This window comes from Urocitellus parryii, chromosome 11 (genome assembly GCF_045843805.1).
Source record: "Urocitellus parryii isolate mUroPar1 chromosome 11, mUroPar1.hap1, whole genome shotgun sequence".
In the NCBI taxonomy this organism is placed as follows: Eukaryota; Metazoa; Chordata; class Mammalia; order Rodentia; family Sciuridae; genus Urocitellus; species Urocitellus parryii.
Window position 1 is genome coordinate 9,659,241 of NC_135541.1, and position 13,567 is coordinate 9,672,807.

General features: G+C 63.3%; 1 protein-coding gene across 2 annotated transcripts; it reads left to right on the forward strand.

Annotated features, from left to right (window-relative positions):
* The first annotated feature begins 2,308 nt into the window (after positions 1–2,308).
* On the forward strand, positions 2,309–13,047 carry Tmem51 (transmembrane protein 51). 2 transcript variants are annotated; one of them, XM_026410315.2, is made up of 2 exons: positions 2,309–2,827; positions 11,943–13,047. In XM_026410315.2, the coding sequence occupies exons 1-2, from the start codon at positions 2,490–2,492 to the stop codon at positions 12,364–12,366; spliced, it is 762 nt and encodes a 253-aa protein (XP_026266100.2). In that variant the 5' UTR covers positions 2,309–2,489; the 3' UTR covers positions 12,367–13,047. The 2 variants fall into 2 exon arrangements, with proteins under 2 accessions (XP_026266100.2, XP_026266101.2); XM_026410316.2 differs by having other exon boundaries at positions 11,959–12,022.
* The last annotated feature ends 520 nt before the right edge of the window (positions 13,048–13,567 follow it).

Consider the following 13,567-nt stretch of genomic DNA (forward strand, 5'->3'; position numbering starts at 1 on the left):
CCGGGGGACAGCAAAGCAGAGCCAGCCCAAGGCAGCCAAGGACTTTCGAGCCGAGGGCAACAGCAACCACAAAGGCCCTGTGGCAGGAAGTGTGTGGTGTGACAGTGACAGAATGGAAGCCACCGAGGGTCACTGAGCCAGAAGATGAGCTATGAGAGAGAGGGGGGGTGTCCCGTCCAACCAGGAGGGACCTTGACGGCCGTGAAAGACACTGACGGGTTTTCAGAACCTGTGGTTTTGGAATACTTCAGCCAATACCAAGAGCCCGTGCAAGGTACGGTGACACTTAGGAATGATGTGACAAGACACCCCGGGGCCTGTGCTGCCCCTGTCCCCTGTGCAGTCCTCCCAGGGCAGGCTGGCTGCAGGGCCCACGGGTTCTGGCGGGGGCCACCAGGGCTCCCTTCCCTTGTGAGACGGCCTTGGGTTCCTCACCTTGAACCAGCCCTGGCCTCGGACCCGCCGCCTGACTGCCGCGTGGCTTCTCTTTCTGAAAAACACAACTGGATCCCGATTCCGCTGGCTGACATCTTTGGGGCTTTTGACCCCGTCAAAGGACCTGGGCGCGGCTCCTGCTCTCCCCTCGATGGCTCTGAGGACCCTTGGCCACCTCTAGTCACCCATCCTGCTGCTCATGGTCTAGAGTCTGGGCCCTCTGGGTCCCCTGATACACACCCCTGCCCGCCCCTTCCCTTCTGAGTCCCCACAAGGCTCATGCCCCCCAGGAGCACCCCACGAAATGGAAATGCTCACTCACGGTCCACCTAGAAAACTGGGTCTGTTTTCGGTTCACAGGTGGGTCTGCCTCGATCCGGGCAGCTGAGCGGCTGGCAGGCGGCCCTCACCCGCGCCAGGTGGGTCTCCCTTAGCTGGTTCACCGTTGCCCCTGAAACCCCGGGCGCCGGGCTGCCGGCTCTCCCTAGGGCCCCCTCGAACGTGGCAGCCACGGACGGCCCAATCCGGGGTCTGGAGGTTGAGGCTGAATGAACCAACCAGGACCCCCGCGGCCCCCCAAGTGGCACCTTTCCAGGGCCACGTCAGAAGCTCTGTAGCCTCAACCCTGGGAGGGAGGGAGGGAGAGGCACCCGCTGAACAGAACAGGGCACCTCCAGGTCAGCAAGCCCGAGAGACGGCGGGCAGCGGCTGCTGTGGACCCCGCGGAGCCCGGCAGGACCAGGATCTCCAGAGGGACAGGTCTGAGGCAGCGCTGGACACCGACCCACCAAGAGCCCAGAGAATGAACCTCTCTGTTTCTCTCTCCAGGAGAAGCAGCTCGTGAATCTCTGTTTCCAACTATTCTTCTCCAGGTAAGAAAAAGGAGATAAGACTCTCCCTGACCCAGCACACAGACTGCCGGGGCGGTCAGCGGGGCGCCCGCTCCTCCTGGCTCTCACCCCGGGCTTTCGGGGGTCCCCTGCCCTGCAGCGGTCATGGGCTGCAGCCTGCTGGCTGCTCCCTGCCGCTCAGGGTCTGCGAGCTGCTTCCCGGGCACAGGGTTCAGGAACTCAGATGGAAACGTGCAGGCCCCTGTCCCCTTTAAGGAAAGGGAACTTGATGTGGCCGAAGAAGAGTTGGTCTTGCTGGTGGCTTCGCGTGGCCTCCGGTCATTTCTTTCCACGTTGAGATCCCAGAGCCCTTGAGAGTCCCTGCTGCGGGCCGCTCAGAGACGGCCAGGAGCTCCCAGGAGGAGACGCGCCACAGCGGTTGGTGGGGTTTAGGGCACCTGATCCAGGTGATGGGGAAACTGCAGCTGAGCGGAGAAGGGCGGGGGAGGGCAGCGCAGCAGGCAGGGCCCCGGGAAGGCGGCGAGAGTGAGCGCCGTTCTAGGAGATAGATTTTCCTCTAAGGGTAATAGGGAGCCCTTGAGGGTGGTAAGCAGACCCCAGCAGGCTGCCTGGATGGGACACGTCATTGACCCCTGTCCCCCCACACGGGGAGTCCTGTTGCAGTGGTCGATCCAGGAAGCCCACTCCTGCTCCATCCACCCTCTGCCTTCTCTGGAGAGAGCTGAGGTTTCACCACGTTCATTCCACTGCACAAAATGTTTTAATGCCCTGCGCTCTGGCCGCTGGGCGCGGCCTCCTGCAGGGAGAGGTCTGCCTTTCCTCTCTGCCTGGGGCTGGGCGGGTCCCTTCCTCCTGGCACAGGGAGCAGGAGCCCGCGGGACATCTGGAATGCATCAAAGGCCTGGCCCAGCCAGAGCCCGGTGGCTCCAAAGGCCTCTGGACTCCTCCAAGAGCAGAGCCCCTCTGCTCCCCCGGTGCCTCCAGGCTGACCTGCTGCTCTCTGTCCCTCCTGCAGGCCTCTCCTCCCCGCAGCTGCTCCCCGAGTCCCCTGGAGTCCCCTGGAGAGTCTGGCCTGCGTCCTCCCAGAGCAGCACTGGAGAGTCTCTTCGTGGCTCTCCGGGGGCTTTGCTGCTGCTGCTGCTGCTGCTGACTTCTCTCCTTCTTGGTTTGGCCTGGGCCTGGCCCCGCGCCCCCACCGGCAGGATGGCTCAGTCCAAGGCCAACGGCTCCCACTACGCACTGACCGCCATCGGCCTGGGGATGCTGGTCCTGGGGGTCATCATGGCCATGTGGAACCTGGTGCCCGGGTTCAGTGCTGCTGAGAAGCCGACGGCGCAGGGGAACAAGACCGAGGTGGGCAGCGGCATCCTCAAGAGCAAGACCTTCTCCGTGGCCTACGTGCTGGTCGGGGCCGGGGTGATGCTGCTGCTGCTGTCCATCTGCCTGAGCATCCGGGACAAGCGGAAGCAGAGGCAGAACGAGGAGCTGGCCCGAGTCCAGCACCAGACGGGGGCCGTGCCGCGCGCCCAGGAGGAAGACAGGTGAGGGCCACTCCCACCCAGAGGGGCCCACGCCCGCTGCCCGCACCTGGGAGCAGGGATCCTTTAGTCCCGAGGCTTCCCAGTGTCTTCCCACTCTCTCCCAGGAAGACGCTGCAAAGCTTTTCATTTTACAAACAACTTTATCCTCCTAGAGCAGGGCTTCCCAGGCCAGGTGTGTGGACGGCTGACAGGTGGACTGCAGTTGGACAACCCCTGGGAGTCCGAGCAGGGCCTGGGGGACTCCTGATTGGTTGTTCGTCCATGTGACCCCAACGTGCTGTGAATGTTTATGCTGAATTGAAAAGGTCAGGGAGCAGCACTGCGTTGGACCTAACAGGCCTCAGACGTACTAAAAGTGGGTGGTGGCCAGGTAGAGTGGCCACACCTGTAATCTCAGCGACTCAGGAGGCTGAGGCAGGAGGATCACAAGTTTGAGGCCAGCCTCAACAATTTAGTGAGACCCTGTCTCAAACTAAAAGGTCAAAAGATCTGGGGATGAGGCTCAGTGGCAAAGCACCCGTGAATTAAATCCCCAGTCCAAAAGTGAAAATAGAACATAGGTGGTCAGTTGCAGAACAGGTGATAAAGGCTGATACCCCGTTAGAAAAGAGCCCTGCAAACGAACCTGACAGATGAGCAACCAGTCAGAAACCCGCAGAGGTGTTCAAGGACTTAGTCATGAAGTTGAAACAAAAAGGTGTCTCTGTTTTCTCTTTGCTTTTTCTGGTCTTTCATCTTGGCCAGGGGAGACAGTCCAGGGTTGGAGCGTTGCAGGAAGGTGGGGTGCAACCAAGAAGGGTGCAGGAAGGTCAGGTGCAAGATGATTGGGCACAGGCAGGTGAGGCATCGGCAGGTGGGGTGCAGGATGCTGGGGTGCAGGCAGGTAGAATGCAGGACAGTGCAGTGCGAGCAGGTAAGGTGCAGGCAGGTGGGGCGCAGGATGAACAAGCGCAGGAAGGTGGGGGGCAGGTAGGTGGGGGGCAGGATGGTCAAGCTCAGGCAGGTGGGGGGCAGGATGGTCAATCTCAGGAAGGTGGGGGACAGGCAGGTGGGAAGCAGTATGGTCAAGCACAGGAAGGTGGGGGGCAGGATGGACAAACACAGGAAGGTGGAGGGCAGGCAGGTGGGGGGCAGGATGGTCAAGCGCAGGAAGGTGGGGGGCAGGCAGGTGGGACACAGGAAGGTAGAGGGCAGGCAGGTGGGGGGCAGGATGGTGGGAGGCAGGCAGGTGGGGGGCAGGCAGGTGGGGGCCAGAATGGTCAAGCTGAGGAAGGTGGGGGACAGGCAGGTGGGGGGCAGGATGGTCAAGCTCAGGAAGGTGGGGGGCAGGCAGGTGGGAGGCAGGATGGTCAAGCGCAGGAAGGTGGGGGGCAGGCAGGTGGGGGGCAGGATGGACAAGCGCAGGAAGGTGGGGGGCAGGCAGGTGGGGGGCAGGATGGTCAAGTGCAGGAAGGTGGGGGGCAGGCAGGTGGGACACAGGAAGGTGGGGAGCAGGCAGGTGGGGGGCAGGATGGTCAATCTCAGGAAGGTGGGGGACAGGCAGGTGGGAAGCAGTATGGTCAAGCACAGGAAGGTGGGGGGCAGGATGGACAAACACAGGAAGGTGGAGGGCAGGCAGGTGGGGGGCAGGATGGTCAAGCGCAGGAAGGTGGGGGGCAGGCAGGTGGGACACAGGAAGGTAGAGGGCAGGCAGGTGGGGGGCAGGATGGTGGGAGGCAGGCAGGTGGGGGGCAGGCAGGTGGGGGCCAGAATGGTCAAGCTGAGGAAGGTGGGGGACAGGCAGGTGGGGGGCAGGATGGTCAAGCTCAGGAAGGTGGGGGGCAGGCAGGTGGGAGGCAGGATGGTCAAGCGCAGGAAGGTGGGGGGCAGGCAGGTGGGGGGCAGGATGGACAAGCGCAGGAAGGTGGGGGGCAGGCAGGTGGGGGGCAGGATGGTCAAGCGCAGGAAGGTGCGGGGCAGGCAGGTGGGACACAGGAAGGTGGGGGGCAGGCAGGTGGGGGGCAGGATGGTCAAGCTCAGGAAGGTGGGGGGCAGGCAGGTGGGAGGCAGGATGGTCAAGCGCAGGAAGGTGGGGGGCAGGCAGGTGGGGGGCAGGATGGACAAGTGCAGGAATGTGGGGGGCAGGCATGTGGGACACAGGAAGGTGGGGAGCAGGCAGGTGGGGGGCAGGATGGTCAAGTGCAGGAAGGTGGGGGGCAGGCAGGTGGGGGCCAGGATGGTCAAGCGCAGGAAGGTGGGGGGCAGGATGGTCAAGCACAGGAAGGTGGGGGGCAGGATGGACAAACACAGGAAGGTGGGGGGCAGGATGGACAAGCGCAGGAAGGTGGGGGACAGGCAGGTGGGAGGCAGGATGGTCAAGTGCAGGAAGGTGGGGGGCAGGATGGTCAAGTGCAGGAAGGTGGGGGACAGGCAGGTGGGAAGCAGTATGGTCAAGCACAGGAAGGTGGGGGGCAGGATGGACAAATACAGGAAGGTGGAGGGCAGGCAGGTGGGGGGCAGGATGGTCAAGCGCAGGAAGGTGGGGGGCAGGCAGGTGGGACACAGGAAGGTAGAGGGCAGGCAGGTGGGGGGCAGGATGGTGGGAGGCAGGCAGGTGGGGGGCAGGCAGGTGGGGGACAGAATGGGCAAGCTGAGGAAGGTGGGGGACAGGCAGGTGGGGGGCAGGATGGTCAAGCTCAGGAAGGTGGGGGGCAGGCAGGTGGGAGGCAGGATGGTCAAGCGCAGGAAGGTGGGGGGCAGGCAGGTGGGGGGCAGGATGGACAAGCGCAGGAAGGTGGGGGGCAGGCAGGTGGGGGGCAGGATGGTCAAGTGCAGGAAGGTGGGGGGCAGGCAGGTGGGACACTGGAAGGTGGGGAGCAGGCAGGTGGGGGGCAGGATGGTCAATCTCAGGAAGGTGGGGGGCAGGCAGGTGGGAAGCAGTATGGTCAAGCACAGGAAGGTGGGGGGCAGGATGGACAAACACAGGAAGGTGGAGGGCAGGCAGGTGGGGGGCAGGATGGTCAAGCGCAGGAAGGTGGGGGGCAGGCAGGTGGGACACAGGAAGGTAGAGGGCAGGCAGGTGGGGGGCAGGCAGGTGGGGGCCAGAATGGTCAAGCTGAGGAAGGTGGGGGACAGGCAGGTGGGGGGCAGGATGGTCAAGCGCAGGAAGGTGCGGGGCAGGCAGGTGGGACACAGGAAGGTGGGGGGCAGGCAGGTGGGGGGCAGGATGGTCAAGCTCAGGAAGGTGGGGGGCAGGCAGGTGGGAGGCAGGATGGTCAAGCGCAGGAAGGTGGGGGGCAGGCAGGTGGGGGGCAGGATGGTCAAGCGCAGGAAGGTGGGGGGCAGGCAGGTGGGACACAGGAAGGTAGAGGGCAGGCAGGTGGGGGGCAGGATGGTGGGAGGCAGGCAGGTGGGGGGCAGGCAGGTGGGGGCCAGAATGGTCAAGCTCAGGAAGGTGGGGGACAGGCAGGTGGGGGGCAGGATGGTCAAGCTCAGGAAGGTGGGGGGCAGGCAGGTGGGAGGCAGGATGGTCAAGCGCAGGAAGGTGCGGGGCAGGCAGGTGGGGGGCAGGATGGACAAGCGCAGGAAGGTGGGGGGCAGGCAGGTCGGGGGCAGGATGGTCAAGCGCAGGAAGGTGCGGGGCAGGCAGGTGGGACACAGGAAGGTGGGGGGCAGGCAGGTGGGGGGCAGGATGGTCAAGCTCAGGAAGGTGGGGGGCAGGCAGGTGGGAGGCAGGATGGTCAAGCGCAGGAAGGTGAGGGGCAGGCAGGTGGGGGGCAGGATGGACAAGCGCAGGAAGGTGGGGGGCAGGCAGGTGGGGGGCAGGATGGTCAAGTGCAGGAAGGTGGTGGGCAGGCAGGTGGGACACAGGAAGGTGGGGAGCAGGCAGGTGGGGGGCAGGATGGTCAATCTCAGGAAGGTGGGGGACAGGCAGGTGGGAAGCAGTATGGTCAAGCACAGGAAGGTGGGGGGCAGGATGGACAAACACAGGAAGGTGGAGGGCAGGCAGGTGGGGGGCAGGATGGTCAAGCGCAGGAAGGTGGGGGGCAGGCAGGTGGGACACAGGAAGGTAGAGGGCAGGCAGGTGGGGGGCAGGATGGTGGGAGGCAGGCAGGTGGGGGGCAGGCAGGTGGGGGCCAGAATGGTCAAGCTGAGGAAGGTGGGGGACAGGCAGGTGGGGGGCAGGATGGTCAAGCTCAGGAAGGTGGGGGGCAGGCAGGTGGGAGGCAGGATGGTCAAGCGCAGGAAGGTGGGGGGCAGGCAGGTGGGGGCAGGATGGACAAGCGCAGGAAGGTGGGGGGCAGGATGGTCAAGCGCAGGAAGCTGCGGGGCAGGCAGGTGGGACACTGGAAGGTGGGGGGCAGGCAGGTGGGGGGCAGGATGGTCAAGCTCAGGAAGGTGGGGGGCAGGCAGGTGGGAGGCAGGATGGTCAAGCGCAGGAAGGTGGGGGGCAGGCAGATGGGGGGCAGGATGGACAAGTGCAGGAAGGTGGGGGGCAGGCATGTGGGACACAGGAAGGTGGGGAGCAGGCAGGTGGGGGCAGGATGGTCAAGTGCAGGAAGGTGGGGGGCAGGCAGGTGGGGGCCAGGATGGTCAAGCGCAGGAAGGTGGGGGGCAGGATAGTCAAGCACAGGAAGGTGGGGGGCAGGATGGACAAACACAGGAAGGTGGGGGCAGGCAGGTGGGGGGCAGGATGGTCAAGTGCAGGAAGGTGGGGGGCAGGATGGTCAAGTGCAGGAAGGTGGGGGGCAGGCAGGTGGGGGGCAGGATGGTCAAGTGCAGGAAGGTGGGGGGCAGGCATGTGGACACAGGATGGTGGGAGCAGGCAGGTGGGGGGCAGGATGGTCAATCTCAGGAAGGTGGGGGACAGGCAGGTGGGAAGCAGTATGGTCAAGCACAGGAAGGTGGGGGGCAGGATGGACAAACACAGGAAGGTGGAGGGCAGGCAGGTGGGGGGCAGGATGGTCAAGCGCAGGAAGGTGGGGGGCAGGCAGGTGGGACACAGGAAGGTAGAGGGCAGGCAGGTGGGGGGCAGGATGGTGGGAGGCAGGATGGTCAAGCGCAGAAAGGTGGGGGACAGGCAGGTGGGGGGCAGGATGGACAAGCGCAGGAAGGTGGGGGACAGGCAGGTGGGTGGCAGGATGGACAAGCGCAGGAAGGTGGGGGACAGGCATGTGGGGGGCAGGATGGACAAGCGCAGGAAGGGTGGGGGACAGGCAGGTGGGGGGCAGGATGGACAAGCGCAGGAAGGTGGGGGACAGGCAGGTGGGGGGCAGGATGGACAAGCGCAGGAAGGTGGGGGGCAGGCAGGTGGGAGGCAGGCAGGTGGGGGGCAGGATGGTAAATTGCAGGCAGGTGGGAGGCAGGTTTGTCAAGCGCAGGAAGGTGGGGGGCAAGCAGGTGGGGCACAGGAAGGTGGGGGGCAGGCAGGTGGGAGGCAGGATGGTCAAGTGCAGGAAGGTGGGGGGCAGGCAGGTAGGAGGCAGGCAGGTGGGGGGCAGGCAGGTGGGGGCCAGAATGGTCAAGCTCTGGAAGGTGGGGGACAGGCAGGTGGGGGGCAGGATGGTCAAGCTCAGGAAGGTGGGGGCAGGCAGGTGGGAGGCAGGATGGTCAAGTGCAGGAAGGTGGGGGGCAGGCAGGTGGGGCACAGGAAGGTGGGGGGCAGGCAGGTGGGAAGCAGTATGGTCAAGCACAGGAAGGTGGGGGGCAGGATGGACAATCACAGGAAGGTAGAGGGCAGGCAGGTGGGGGGCAGGATCGTCAATCGCAGGAAGGTGGGGGCCAGGCAGGTGGGAGGCAGGATGGTCAAGTGCAGGAAGGTGGGGGGCAGGCAGGTGGGGCACAGGAAGGTGGGGGGCAGGCAGGTGGGAAGCAGTATAGTCAAGCACAGGAAGGTGGGGGGCAGGATGGACAAACACAGGAATGTGGGGGGCAGGCAGGTGGGGGGCAGGATGGTCAAGTGCAGGAAGGTGGGGGGGCAGGCAGGTGGGACACAGGAAGGTGGGGGGCAGGCAGGTGGGAGGCAGGATGGTCAAGCGCAGGAAGGTGGGGGGCAGGCAGGTGGGGGGTAGGATGGACAAGCGCAGGAAGGTGCGGGGCAGGCAGGTGGGGGGCAGGATGGTCAAGTGCAGGAATGTCGGGGGCAGGATGGATAAACACAGGCAGGTGGGGGGCAGGATGGTCAATCGCAGGAAGGTGGGGGGCAGGCAGGTGGGGGGAAAGATGGTCAAGCACAGGAAGTTGGGGGGCAGGCTGGTGGGGGACAGGATGGACAAGCGCAGGAAGGTGGGGGGGCAGGCAGGTGGGGGGCTGGACTGTCAATCGCAGGCAGGTGGGGGACAGGCAGGTGGGAGGCAGGATGGTCAAGTGCAGGAAGGTGGGGGGCAGGCAGGTGGGGCACAGGGAAGGTGGAGGGCAGGCAGGTGGGGCACAGGAAGGTGGAGGGCAGGCAGGTGGGGCACAGGAAGGTGGAGGGCAGGCAGGTGGGGTGCAGGATGGTCAAGCTCAGGAAGGTGGAGGGCAGGCAGGTTGGGCACAGGAAGGTGGGGGGCAGGCAGGTGGGGCACAGGAAGGTGGAGGGCAGGCAGGTGGGGGGCAGGATGGTCAAGCTCAGGAAGGTGGGGGGCAGGCAGGTGGGGCACAGGAAGGTGGGGGGCAGGCAGGTGGGGCACAGGAAGGTGGATGGCAGGCAGGTGGGGCACAGGAAGGTGGGGGGCAGGCAGGTGGGGCACAGGAAGGTGGAGGGCAGACAGGTGGGGGGCAGGATGGTCAAGCTCAGGAAGGTGGAGGGCAGGCAGGTGGGGGGCAGGATGTTCAACACAAGAAGGTGGGGGGCAGGCAGGTGGGAGGCAGGATGGTCAACACAAGAAGGTGGGGGGCAGGCAGGTGGGGGACAAGATGGACAAGCGCAGGAAGGTGGGGGGCAGGCAGGAGGGGGGCAGGCAGGTGGGGTGCCGATGGTTTGTGGACAGACGGTTTCCTGAGATCCCCATGCTGAGTGGCAGTGCTCATGAGGCTGTCACATCTGTGCTCAACTTGCTCCTGAGGAGACAGTCGCAGGAGGGGACATCCCAGCAAGTTTGCCAGGTCCCTGTCTAGAGCAGCAGCCCTGGCCACCGTGTTGTCCACCCGCCAGGGGCAGCGCCTCGGTGGCCCCTCAGCATGGTCCTGCCAGCCATTGCGGATCTGCACCTGCTAACGGGGGACCAGATCTGCCTCAGAAAGAGATGACACTCAGCATGTTTTTAAAAATATGTTTTTAGCTGTCGATGGACACGACGCTCCATGTTCGTTCTTTATTTTATGTGGTGCTGAGGATTGAACCCAGGGTCCCACACGTGCAAGTGCTGTACCACGAGCCACACCGCAGCCCACAGCTCAGCATCTTGGGAGACTGTCACATCACAGGGCGTGGGGTGGGCTCAGAGAGGGTCAGGAGAGGCACACACAGGGGTATTCACCGTGATTTTCTACATGGAAGGACTGGGGATGTTTTGTTTTCTTCATTAGATTTTTGTATATTGTTTGAATTTTCTATAAGCATCTCTTTCTTTATAGCAGGAGGGAAGTTGTTTTTATATCGGAGAAAGCCGACTTATTTTCTGATAATAAAAGATAACACATAACTGAGTGTGGTGGCACGTACCTGTGATCCCAGTCAGTTTAGAGGCTGAGGCAGGAGGATTGCAAGATTGAGTCCAGCCTCAGCAACTTAGTGAGACCCTGCATCAAAAAATAAAAAGGACTGGGATGTGGTTCCGTGGTAAAGTGGCCCAGGGTTCAATTCCCTGTATCAAAACAAATAACCAGACAAACCACGCTGCTGTCCCAGCCAGGGTTCCCCAGAACTGGGGTGGGGCCGGAGCACGGCATTCAGACACGTCCTGAAAGCCACAGGAAGGCAGCTTATGGTGTGAGCAGCTCCCAGAGTGTACTTACGCCAACCCAGACAGCTGTGGGCCACCGGGTGATGTCACCTTACGGGACCTCCATCTCAGGATGCCATTGACCAAAACATTGTTGTGTGGCTCTGGGCTGTGTGTGTGTGTGTGTGTGTGTGTGTGTGTGTGTGTGCAAATGTACTCTGAGGAACTGGCAATTGGGGCCGTGGAGACTGAGAAGTCCCAAGAAAGCCAGCGGCCCAGGCCCAAGACAGCCCGTGGTCTCATTCCGCCTAAGTCCGAGGGCCTGAGGACCAGGGAGCTGCTGGTTGGAAGTCCACTCCTGCGGCAGGAGGGGAGGACGTGAGATGCCCCCCTGAACTGGAGGCAGGAGAAGGGAGGCTCCTGCTAGCTGCAACCCTCGTTCCACCCAGGCCCCCAGCAGAGGCCACTCACACCGGGGAGGGCAGAGTCCACTGGTTGAAATGGGAAGATCCTCACAGACCCGGCCCCCGTGGCCAGTCACCCGCCGCTCACTGTCCCTCCTACTGATGCTAGAAAACTTGGGAGACAGAGAAAAGATCAAAAGAGGAAAACCAGTCGCCCGCACACACCCACCCACGCCAGCCGTGAGCACCCCCAAGCTCTTTCCAGACCAGGGCCAATGGGGGGGTGTCTGTTGCCCGCTGTCCCCTGCAAGTTCAAGGGGGTGTCCTGGAAGACGCTTTGGCAGGACTCGGTCCGCTGTGCCAACCCGTCCTGAGCATTGGGTTTTCTCTTTCAACCGTCAAATGACGTAAGGGGGAGCGTCTGGTCTTCCGAGTCCTGGAGATGAACTTGAGAATAATTTGAGATGCATGTGTTCACGGTCAGCTGTTCCTTCTCCACCTGGGGACACCCACAGATGGGAGGCTGTGGCGTCCAGTCTTGTGTTGCCTTTCCCAGAGGCCCCCGCTGGGCATTGGAATAAACAGCCCCACAAAGCATGGTGCAGTGTGAAAGGCTTCCAGGCCAAGGGGCTGCGTAGTGGCTCGGTGTGGCCTTCGCCTCCTGCCCTCCCGTTTCCTTGATGTATCATTTCTCCATCTGTAAAATGGGCCTCCCAACCGCGCTCCACCCCTAGTCAGGAATATGAAGTCGGTGTGGTGAGTTCAGGCTCCTGGTGCACAGTGGTGCACGAGGCTGGCAGGGTCTGCAGCCCCCTCTGGGGCCTGGAGTGACCCGTGCTCACAACCGTGTGTGTTCGTGTCTTGCAGCCAGGAGGAGGAGGAGGAGGAGGAGGAGGAGGACGAGGCGGCCTCCTCCAGGTACTACGTCCCCAGCTACGAGGAGGTGATGCAGGCGCACTACCCAGAGGGCCCCGAGCTGCAGCGGAGCCCGAGGATGAGCGTCTCCCTCCCGTCCTACGAGTCCCTGACGGGGCTGGACGACACCACCCCCACCAGGGCCGAGGTGGAGGCCAGCGCGGGGCCGCCGCCCGCCAGGCAGAACTCCAGACTGGCCAAGCGCCTGAAGCCCCTGAAGGTTCGGAGGATCAAATCCGAAAAGCTGCACCTCAAAGACTTTAGGATCAACCTCCCGGACAAAAATGTCCCTCCCCCGTCCATCGAGCCCTTGACTCCCCCGCCACAGTACGACGAGGTCCAGGAGAAGGCCGCCGACGCCCGGCCGCCCGACTGAACGGGGCCGCGTCCCTCCTGGCTCACCCTGAGCCACAGACTGAGACGCAGCCGCTTCGCCCGGGCTGAGAAGCCCAGGGGCCACTGTGCCCTCGGCCATTTGGATGGGGGTCCGAGTCCCGGGAGCAGTGGCTGGCGCTCCTCAGAGCTCGCGCGGCAGGTGCATCTGGAAGAGGTGCTGCCCTGGCGCTGGTGGCCCTCTGGACCACGCCGAGAGGGGCGGCGGGGCCTCTGCCCTGCCCTTCCCCCACTCTGGGTCGTGGGCGACATGCTCCTTATTTTTTTTTTTTTGAGTCAGAGAAAGATGCCTGGCGACGGTCCCACACGGTGGCTGTGCTTCTGCGTTGACTGCTTTGTTTCAGAAGAGCAGCAGGTTTGGCATCTGCTCTCTTCCCTGGAGTCCTGAGCCGGGGGTGCACCTGGCCAGCTTCCCCAGAAGGACCCGGGCTGTTTGATGACGGGGGCGATGGTGGTTGGCGGGCGGCCCTGGGGGTGGCTCTCTCAGGCCCCCATGCTGTTGGTGTTTTGATGGCCCAGGGCCTGAGGAGCTTCAGCACCTGCTGCGGAAGACCGCGGCCTTATTTGGCGCCGTCTGCCAGCCTCTCCTGTGTGTGGCTCAAGAGGGAAGCCGTCCTGTGCGATTCCCTCTGACGTGTGGCACGCTGAGCTTTTTGTAATAAACTATTTTGTATGTAGGACGTGGGACTCCTGAGTTATCTTAGCAGCTCTTCCAATACTGGCTCAGCTCCGGGCATATGCTCTCCCATGTCACCCGTACCCAGGCCACCGCCATTCTGCAGGTGAGTTCTCCAGGCCCTAAGTTAGGTAAAGCAGCCCGTGTCACACGGCTGGTAAGTGGATTCGAGCCCACGCCACCGGGCTCCAGGGCCTGCGTTCTCACAACACTCCACTGTGTGGCTCCGGACGTTAGTCTGCAGACTCTGAATAGGGACTTGCGCTTCCCCAGATCTCAGAGGCATCGCCACCAACTCATGTGCCCAAAGAAAGTCCTGGTGGCTTAGACCACGGCCTTCCACCTGTCCAGGTGTCCCTCTTACCTGAACTGGCCCAGGAGGGGGCTCAGCACAGCCTGCAATCTGTCCCCAGAATTGACTGGTGGGTGAGCATGTCCTCCTGGAAGGGGGCAGTGACCACCTGTGCAGGGCAGGAAAGAAGCTCAGCCACAAGAAATGCCCGGGGGA

Coding starts and splice junctions, on each gene's coding strand:
- Tmem51 (XM_026410315.2), top strand. CDS start 2,490: ATGGCTCAGTCCAAGGCCAACGGCTCCCACTACGCACTGACCGCCATC. Junction 2,828..11,942: donor CGCGCCCAGGAGGAAGACAG/GTGAGGGCCACT, acceptor CGTGTCTTGCAG/CCAGGAGGAGGAGGAGGAGG.